The sequence below is a fragment of the Montipora capricornis genome, chromosome 5, assembly GCF_036669925.1.
Source record: "Montipora capricornis isolate CH-2021 chromosome 5, ASM3666992v2, whole genome shotgun sequence".
Classification (NCBI taxonomy): domain Eukaryota; kingdom Metazoa; phylum Cnidaria; class Anthozoa; order Scleractinia; family Acroporidae; genus Montipora; species Montipora capricornis.
In genome coordinates this window covers 18,420,774-18,429,811 of record NC_090887.1, presented here as the reverse complement: position 1 = coordinate 18,429,811, position 9,038 = coordinate 18,420,774, and the positions used below count along the sequence as shown (strand labels likewise).

The 9,038-nt window shown below is 40.8% G+C and overlaps 2 protein-coding genes and 1 long non-coding RNA gene across 3 annotated transcripts in view; all 3 read left to right on the top strand.

Annotated features, from left to right (window-relative positions):
* LOC138049765 (uncharacterized) overlaps positions 1-598 on the top strand; it is an 8,300-nt gene extending 7,702 nt beyond the window's left edge. Inside the window, exon 3 of the long non-coding RNA XR_011132440.1 lies at positions 547-598. This is a non-coding gene — a long non-coding RNA (uncharacterized lncRNA). The remainder of the gene's footprint in view (positions 1-546) is intronic.
* A 3-nt stretch (positions 599-601) lies between these two features.
* Positions 602-4,889, top strand: LOC138048470 (uncharacterized). Its single transcript, XM_068894655.1, has 7 exons — positions 602-621; positions 653-777; positions 1,754-2,059; positions 3,469-3,579; positions 3,854-4,087; positions 4,611-4,773; positions 4,883-4,889. Exons 1-7 carry the CDS (start codon positions 602-604, stop codon positions 4,887-4,889), a joined length of 966 nt encoding a protein of 321 aa, XP_068750756.1.
* The window catches only part of LOC138049756 (protein sidekick-1-like), a 25,320-nt gene continuing 21,160 nt past the window's right edge, over positions 4,879-9,038 (top strand). The window contains exons 1-5 of the mRNA XM_068896165.1: positions 4,879-4,960; positions 5,362-5,500; positions 6,446-7,135; positions 7,492-7,610; positions 8,585-8,640. Of these exons, the coding sequence (XP_068752266.1) occupies positions 4,913-4,960; positions 5,362-5,500; positions 6,446-7,135; positions 7,492-7,610; positions 8,585-8,640 (1,052 nt within the window). The 5' untranslated portion in view covers positions 4,879-4,912. The remainder of the gene's footprint in view (positions 4,961-5,361; positions 5,501-6,445; positions 7,136-7,491; positions 7,611-8,584; positions 8,641-9,038) is intronic.

The window sequence follows — 9,038 nt, the reverse complement described above, 5'->3', positions numbered from 1 at the left end:
ACGTTTTTGTTTTCGAAGATTTGTAGACGTTGAAGGTTTTGCCGTGACAGACGGAAAATGGCATCATATTTGCATGGCCCGTTCTTCCAGTGGTGGAATATGGAAATTATACCAAGATGGTATTATCAAAGCATCAGAAACAGGTTTTGCCGCAGATGTTAGGATGGAAAATGGTTACTTAATCATCGGAGCTTTTAAAGGCAACTTGGCTCTCTTTAGCATGTGGGATGAATATATCGACGATTTTTTTCTCATAAAAGACCTCACCTGTTCCCAACATTGGACAGGGAATGTTGTACCTTGGCCGGAGGTTCAGTTTTGGCTTGTTGGAAATGTTACAGTCAAGAAATTTTCAATTTGGAAATATTCAGGTGAAAAGACCTTAAATAAGACTGATTTAGATTAATGATTAAAACAATTAAGTGTAGGCTTATTTTAGTTGACGAGCGGTTGGTACACTTTCTCGCGGAAGGTTGGAGAGGAAACAGAAAACAAGGCACAAAGTTATTTATATCACGTGAAAATATATTTTGTTTTTCTTTTCAGGGTTCAAATCAGCTTTAATTGGGCATATCCCTGAACACCAGGAAAGGTTAGCGGGATGGTTACGGTGGTCTACAGGTTGCAAGAGGCGATGGGTTCCATGTTACAGGGCTACTGTTGATGGATGGAAAAGTTTCGTATTCCACAATCAATGCGACAACAAGGGGCCGACAGTGACGATAGCCAGAAAAGATTCTTACTTATTTGGAGGCTTCGCAGACGAGAGCTGGGAAAGTAATTTCACTTTTTTTACTTTTTATTGTGAGTCACTTAAAACCTGCTCACATTAACAGCGATGTATCTCATTGTCGTAATTAAGTCTCGCATATGACAAGCGTTAGAACTGATCATTGTCTAAAACAAATCGGTGATTGATTGAATCTTGTAAATTTAAGTAACATTACCCTTTTTTTTCCCAACCATGACATACCTGAAAGAAAATATGTGACTCAAGGAAAATGGTAATTTTTCGTCGGTGTTTAATTCCTGCATTTTTTCGGTACACTCTCCACCCACTGATCAAAAGGGCCTGAAGTATCAAATTGCAGGTTTGTAACGAAGATTGAGTAAAATCCGTCACGTTTTTCTTCACGGCAGAAATCACGTGTTCCTGAATTTACGCCATCGTTCAGTCCTTTGTTCACCGAGAAAAATCGAGAGCAGACTAAGGCGAAGACACGTAGTGTGAGTTTTTATATGGCGGCATTAAACCAAATTGATCAAATTCTTTAGCATACGCGTTTTAGATTGTATATAAATTAAAGTGAGAAAATTTATATAATTTTAAACAGGCCATGGATACGTTAATTTTGATCGAAGGGCATCTTAGCCTTTAGACTACAACTGGTCACGTATGACAGTCCTGTAATAGACCTAATCGGCTAACTCAATGTTGTACCCAATTCAAATCTCCCGGGACAAAGATTCTTTGTGTATTGTATTTGCATGATAATATAGCATTCATATTTAAATGATATGGAAATACCTGGAACAAAACGTTTTATTCCCAAAGGGTTTGAATTGGGTACAACATTGAGTTAGCCGATTAGGTCTATCATTGCATAACTATGAATTAACAAGACCAGAAGAATTCAGTTGTAACAGACGTTGGCAAGTTCGTTTAAGTGTTCTTCTCACCAAAACCTTAATTGCATAGTTCCTGGAAATAAGTCTGAAATACAGACGTCATCGTGTGTTATCGTCATTCCAGGTTATTCTCCACCTCGAAGCATTCCGTCAACAAGATCATTCCTGTTCAGTTTAAAGCCTTCTGTGAAAAGCGGCAATGCTGAAAAATTTATGCTGCTACCAGGGATGGGAAACCAATCTATTAGAGGTGACACTGATCGAGGACCGTGTTGGGGTATCAACACCGATGAACTTTGCTTTAACTCTCAAAATGTGACAATAAATCCGAGGGGTGTGTTCGGCAATAACAGTATCGACTCCCTCGGTACCTTTTTCACTGGAGAGCCTTCATTTCAGGCAGATGAACTCGAGGTTCTTGTATTAGAAGGTATGTTGGTGTAAAATGTACGTAAAGCATGCTTAGCTAAATTTTCCAATTTTATTGTTACCGTTTTTGCATAATGGCATTCGTGGTACTTTCTACTCACGCCACAGTTTGTCACAAGGTGTTTCTTTAAGCCTAAGAACTTTATGCATTAGTCTTTCGTTAGTGTCTTGGTTAAGGTCACGTTTGGAGGGTCACTTTGTGACGCCTACCCCAAGTCACGTGAATCTCATTATGTAGTGCAAGGGCGAGGAAAAGAGGGAATGGCATTGCCTTTGAATGGGAATTTGACCCGTGAGGGTGGTGGATTAGACAAAATTTTTACTTTGAACACTTTCCCCACCTCTGGCATTGTGGTGGGGCCGGATTTAGTAAAACTATTGCTCGTGAAAAGAGAGACTGTCCAGTAGAGTGGTTTCACTTCCAGTGCATGAGGATCATGGCTCCACAATGTGGAAAATGGCTGTGTGCCGTTTGCAGAGACAGAAGGCAACACAGGTTAAGTTTCAATATTTATTTATTTTTTGTTTATTTTCTATTCATTTTCTTGCTACGGTAGCGCTTCGTGTGTCGAGGGTTATTTTCTGGGTGGTTTCAGTTGCTACTCTCTGGCTTAAACATCAGCACACGCAAAGTACATTTCTGTTCCTTTTTATAGTTATTCAGCTTATAAAAGAACTTACAATTTGTTTCAGCCCTTTAGCTCAGATTGACTTTGAATATTTTTGTCCTCGAGGTAGGGGAAAATTGATTCCAATTTCAGCTAACGGAGGGTGAGGGAATTGATGCTTTAGTGGCTTCTGTATTTCAGCGGAAGAGACCCAACGTGGTATGTGAAAATAGTTTTAATTGGCATAGTTAAACAAACAACGACTGTCATCAATAACTTCTGGTTCAAAAAGCCCCTTGTTCAAAAGGCGTTGTGCAGCGCCATCTGGACGATAACCACCATCAAATTAAGGCAATTGAGTTTTTCAGTGGATGGGCGATCAGCCCTTCACGCAATTGGAATATGACGAACTATCGCTTCTCCTCCTCTTCCGCTGTGACATTTGAGCCCATTTTTGCGCCTTTCGGGTTTGAACGACAGAGTGCAATTTGGAACAATAATGAAAGCAAGGTGACACACGCTAACACCAACCCGGTGTGGCCAACACATCACACATGCGCACAATTATTTCGCCCGGTCAATTAGCAGCCATGGACAGCTGTTTCGTCAGTATGGCGTAGCTAACATATCAGGTGGATGTCTTTAGCACCCCTTAAAGTGATTGTTGGCCACACCGGATTGGTGTTAGCGTGTGTCACCTTGCTTTTATTATTGTTGCAATTTGGAGTTTGCGACCGATGTTGTGTGTAATGTTTCATCGTACTTATAATGGAATACCGGTGTGCCAATACTCTGTTTTCAGATTCTCTCTGCGATCTTCCGTGCGGTGAACATGAAGCTTGTGACCACATCACACGGAAATGCGTTTGCGATCCGACGTTTAGAGACGAAGAAATTTGCAGGTTGAGGCAAGGTGATTCAAAAGAACGTACATGTTAATGAAGGAACCAATTTGCTCCAGTCGGTTCAGAGTGCGTGACTGCGTACTGAAAGATAGCTACATTTAACCCCGAAGCTGATCCTTTGTTTAAATTGATGTTAAATCTCTAGGAAAAAGACGAGTTTTTCTAAAGGTTATTTTGCCATAATAGCAAAAAAATGTTTGCTTGAAATAGGTTGAGTAAGTTTTGTTGCCAAACAAAAAGTTAACATGCCTAGCCCTCGGTCCTTTTTTTTTTTCACCACAGAGTTGCAAGCTCTTAGAGACGAACACTGCAATTTGAGATGGAATTCGAGTCGAACAGATTGTCGTGGACGACTGTTTGCTCGGTATGACGTCACAAGTTCAACTCCAGTCCGCGCATGGCGCTGCTATTATGAAGATGCGCTCAGTGGCGACCGCAGGCGTTTTGACACTTCAAAGAATTCCATTTGCCATCAAGAGGACTGTAACCTGACGCTTGAGGATCCCTCATCTGAAAGTAAGTCACAGAAAGGAGTGACATTAAAACAGCTCTACACTTGTCGTTTTGCGTATAAGTAAAGGTGGCTCAAAATTTGGAGGTAGATAACCCTTAATAATATACGTGCAATATTTTGAGCGTGCGCTTTGGCTGAGTCCCAAAGAGTGCAGAAAGTTGAAATTTATTTTCTTTCCCCCGTGGGCGGAACCAATATCACAAAAAGCTATTATTGGATGTGAGTCCTATAAGATAGAAAGCCATTTTTAATTCAGTTTTATTTTGTCTTATGTTCCTTCTTTTTTTTTATTCATTTATCAATATCTTAAAACCTTTCGTCGTGAAAGCTGGAGGCCATTTGAGATCTTTCGCCTGCTGTTTTCGCAGACAAACCTTATTGTGTAATGGTGTCTTCAGTGTAAAAACACAAACACATTCTTCCGTGCTATATTTTACTTAAAAAAGTAAGTGCCTGACTTTTTTGTAACCGTTCATTTTATGAAAATATTAAAATAGACTACTTCTGCCTGCTTGTGTATTGCAGTTTCATGTGCGGTCGCTCCAGAAGATTGTTGCAGACCTTTGGGCATGGAAGGCAATGTCATATCGGATTCACAGATTATTGCTTCGTCTGAACATGATCGTGGTCATGGAGCCCGCAACGCCAGACTTAACTTCCAACCTACTTCTAACAGGACTGGTGCTTGGTCATCTAAACACTTAACAATCAAGGAGTGGTTACAAGTGGACTTTCTAAAATCAGTTACCGTAGGCAAGGTCGCCACTCAAGGAAGACCTGATTATTACTGGCCTCAGTGGGTAAAAACTTATTCCCTCTCTTACAGTATGAACGGAAGTGTTTTCACAGTGCTCCAACAGAATGGCGCAGATAAGGTATGTTTAATTAAATCAATATAAACAGAAGAAAGTTAGTCAAGCGTCATGGAAATAGAACGCTCTTACACGCACACAGCATACCTCAGACACCCAAGGGATACATTTATCCAAACTTTGGCCGAGTAGCACATATTTCAACAGAGATATCTCTTGGAGTGTTATTTTCAGTGCTTTCTGTGTTCCCGTAGTTCCCGTCTTAGCGTAGCCCTAGGAATGGAAATAGGCCCTCTCAAGGACGGTCATGCAGATAGAGCATAAAGCGAAAGGAATGAACCTTATGAATTCAGTTCTCAGTGCACTTATAAACAAACACACTGTTCAATTGTGGGAGTTGCTTCGCAAAGCGTTCTTTTGTTTTTGCTGCAATTTGGTATGCTTGTTCTTTTTTTTCTCGTTAGGTTTTTACGGGTAACTCCGACCGAAACACCATCGTCTGGAACGTGCTGAATCCAGCCATCTTCACACGCTTTATTCGTATTCTTCCCAAGAGTTGGCATGAGCACATATCTTTGAGAGCAGAGTTTTACAAGTGCAATGGTAACGTTTATGTTTATTTGTAAGACCTTCTGTTAATGTGGAGACGACGGTGTATTCGTATGCAGTAAATTAAATAACATTATCGTACAGCGCGTTTCACTCGCTTGTTGTTTTAATTTGAAAATAAGCAACTTCCCAAAAATGCAACCTCTCGCTATCACAAAAACTTCATGATTTGAAGTCGGATAGTGTAGCTGAAGAGAATCCACGAAGGAGGAGGAAACGGAGAACGGAGGAAAGGAAGCAATTCACTGGTGTGTGCCCATGTTCTCCACGTACCTTCAGATTTTACCTTGTCATGTTCTTGCCTCCGGAAGAAGGCAAATGCATGTACCAAAAGCCGGTTGTTTTTTTGGCGTTCTCAATACCCGCTTCCGTCTTCGTTGCTTAAGTTTAAGCGCACTAATCGCTATTCCGTGTCATCGAGTGTAGACAATGGCTTAATTGACTGAAAGTAAGTTTATTAAAATTTGGTAAGAGCAGAACACGTACTCAAATAACAGCCTTCTCGCGGAACTTGAACGGTGATCCATTGTTTTGATCAATTCTGGGTCATTTTCCCTTATTTCTAAAATTTTCTTTGAGGAACTCACGTCCAAAATTGCGGGTTACAAGATGGTCGTTTCTTTTCAACTTATGACCTGCCTTCTGTCAGGTGACCTCACTCCATTCCTGAATCTGACGTCAACGACTGTGGTTCCGTTGTCATGGTTCTGAAGGAGTGAGGCGAAATCTTGAAATCTTGCCACAGGGCCAGGAAGGTTGAAATACAGATGTAGTTACCATATTTATTGAGTCATAATTGTTATCATTTTCCCTTTTTTTTTGCGTTCGGACACTACGGTCTTGACTTCCTAGATATCAACCATGACTCTTTTGTCTCCCTTGCCTTGCTTTCTTGTGAACCTAAGTCCTGCAAGATAGTCTTTTACTTTCTATTAACAGCAACTGATTTTTTTGCACAAACGTACAACCTTTTTGAAGTTGATGACCTCTTGTCCGATTCCGAATATTTATGGACGTTCGATGATGTCCACAACATCAAGGACGAACATGGTCAAATATGGGCTCAATCCAATCGTGGCGCCCTTAAACAAACTGCAGGAGTTCGAGGCCGAGCCGTACAAGCATCCGGGGGTGCAGGGCACATCCGAATTGGCGTTGATCAGGCCGATGTATTCACTCAGCCAGTAAATAAAGAAGGCACAATAAGCCTGTGGATTAAATATCAAAGCAAAGGACCTGGTATTGCACAGACGTTCCTCTCTGTTGGCCGTGAAGACGAAAAGGGAATACATCTTTCTCAGGACAATGGAAGCAGAGAAGAACTCACGCTTCTACTGAGAGCTTCTTTTAGGTCATGTTCGTTTACGTTTGGCGTTCCCCAACGAGTATGGACACATTTGGTATACTCAAAGAGCGGTTGGCCTAATAAGTTCAAAATATACCGCAATGGGTACTTACTCACCGAGGCGAGTGTGGTACGAAATTGTCAGGATCGAAACGTATCGCGAGGTGATAAAAACATTTTTCTCGGTTCAAGTCAGCTTCCTACAGCCAAGTTTGATGACTTTGTGGTTTGGAAAAAGACGCTGACAGATTTGCAGGTTGAAAAATTGTTCAAGTTTTACAAAGGTAACTCATTTCACACCCTCGAGTTTAACTACACGACCTTCAAGGGAAATAAGTTTAGAATTTAACGGGCTGAACTTGAAAGCGACTTCTTACGGAGTCGTTCAAATTTCGAAACGATGCATTTCAAGTATGAAAGGAGAATTTCCCCCTTCCCCTTAAAAAAGACTTCCTCTCTTAGAGCAGAGGGGTACAATCCCGTTAACGTCTTTGAGTTCGTTCTAGAATAGATGCATCGGTGACCTTTATCGGATATTACTGACGACCTGTCATTGATAATAATAGATTAGGACACTCTAGATGCCGTTCCTTGAATCTGCCGATCCAAAGATAACAAGTTTTCATTGCTTTATCCTTAGGTGCTGCTAACCTTCACATCAATGTAAGTTTGGAGATAATTGGAGAGACCTTGCAACCAGAGTTGATGAACAGAGAATCGGCCATGTTTCAAAACAAAACATCTTGGCTGGAGAGAGAGGTTAGTCATTGGCACCACATCGGTTAGAAAAAACCCGAATATCTCCAAACAAGATGTGTTGCATTATTGTGATGCAATAAGTTACCTTAGCAACGGGAAAGCCCAGAAAAAACATCCTATATTTTGGATTTAGTTGCTCATATCTCAAAAACGAACTCGGTGACCACCCTTTTTTATTGCTGAAAAGAGATTGGAAGGCCACGATGAAACTTTCGGCAAACTTTAAAAGAATTCTGTCAAGCAGATTCAGAGCCACCTTAAAAAATCACAGAATTAAGATGGCTCTGAATCCGCTAGACAGAATTTTTTTAAACTTGCAGAAAGTTTCATCTTGCCCCTCTGATTACTTTTCAGAAATGAAAAATGGTGGCCCCAGAGTTCGTTTTTGAGATATAAGCAACTCAAGACAAAGTAAGGGGTGTTTTTTACGGGGCTTGCCTGTTGCCACGGTGACATATTACGTCACAACAATGACTGTCTCTTGTTCAGCAAAAATTCGTGTCTCATTTGGTACCACAATACTGCTAATACATGATACAACGTTGTGGTGCCGATCACTTGGAAGCGTTGAAACTGGTTTGAGCCACCTTACATTTCCCATTTAATTTCTACCTTATATTGTTTTTGCATTATTTCTTCACTTGTTGATTGGCTGATACCTGAAAATCTCCCACCACGATGTCAGCCAATCGAACGTGAGTAACTGTTTTGCGTGTGTTTTCCCGCGCTTTGCGCCGGTTGCGTGTTTTTGCTTTGCTTCATGATTGCTTTATTTGTCTGGCTTACTTGCACAATTTCAAATTTTTGAAAAAACTCTCCTTTCAAGGATGAAGGAGATTGTGTCAACGAATTATTTACCAATGAATCCAATTGCGCAGTAAAGCACACCCGATGAAGTCATACGAGCCGTACTGTCTGAAAATGTAATTCTAAACCTGCTAATCTTGAAAGAGTGGGATCTTTGTTTGCACCAGATCAAACGCCTTCTCAAGGAACCTTCAATTTCAAGAATCGACAACTTTTTGTTCTGGTAAGAGGAGCTTCAACTTGCAGATCTCAATAATCAGTTACTGAATGAAATCATTGATAACATAAAGTTCTGATAAAAGAAATAAAATAGGTTTTTTCACACTTTGATATACATTTTGTGTCAATGCTCGTTGAACATTTCTGTGTGAAGACGAAAGTGAGATGTTCCCAGAGCACGCGACGACCTTTGAGCCTCAACACGTCCTTACACAGTTCTACCTTTGTTTAGCAAGAACTGCAGCCTTTGGCGATCAAGAAATGTTGAGATGTGTGTCTCCAGCTAATCCGCCCTTCTGGCCCCCTTCAGGGTCTTAAATCTTAAAGTGCCCCTGTGATAAAAAAAAAAACCACTTCCTTTTTTCCCTCAGATTTTGAAAGTTTGTTTGCGTTAGACCTGAC

Coding starts and splice junctions, on each gene's coding strand:
- LOC138048470 (XM_068894655.1), top strand. CDS start 602: ATGGTTACGGTGGTCTACAG. Junction 778..1,753: donor CGCAGACGAGAGCTGGGAAA/GTAATTTCACTT, acceptor TCGTCATTCCAG/GTTATTCTCCACCTCGAAGC. Junction 3,580..3,853: donor AATTTGCAGGTTGAGGCAAG/GTGATTCAAAAG, acceptor TTTTCACCACAG/AGTTGCAAGCTCTTAGAGAC.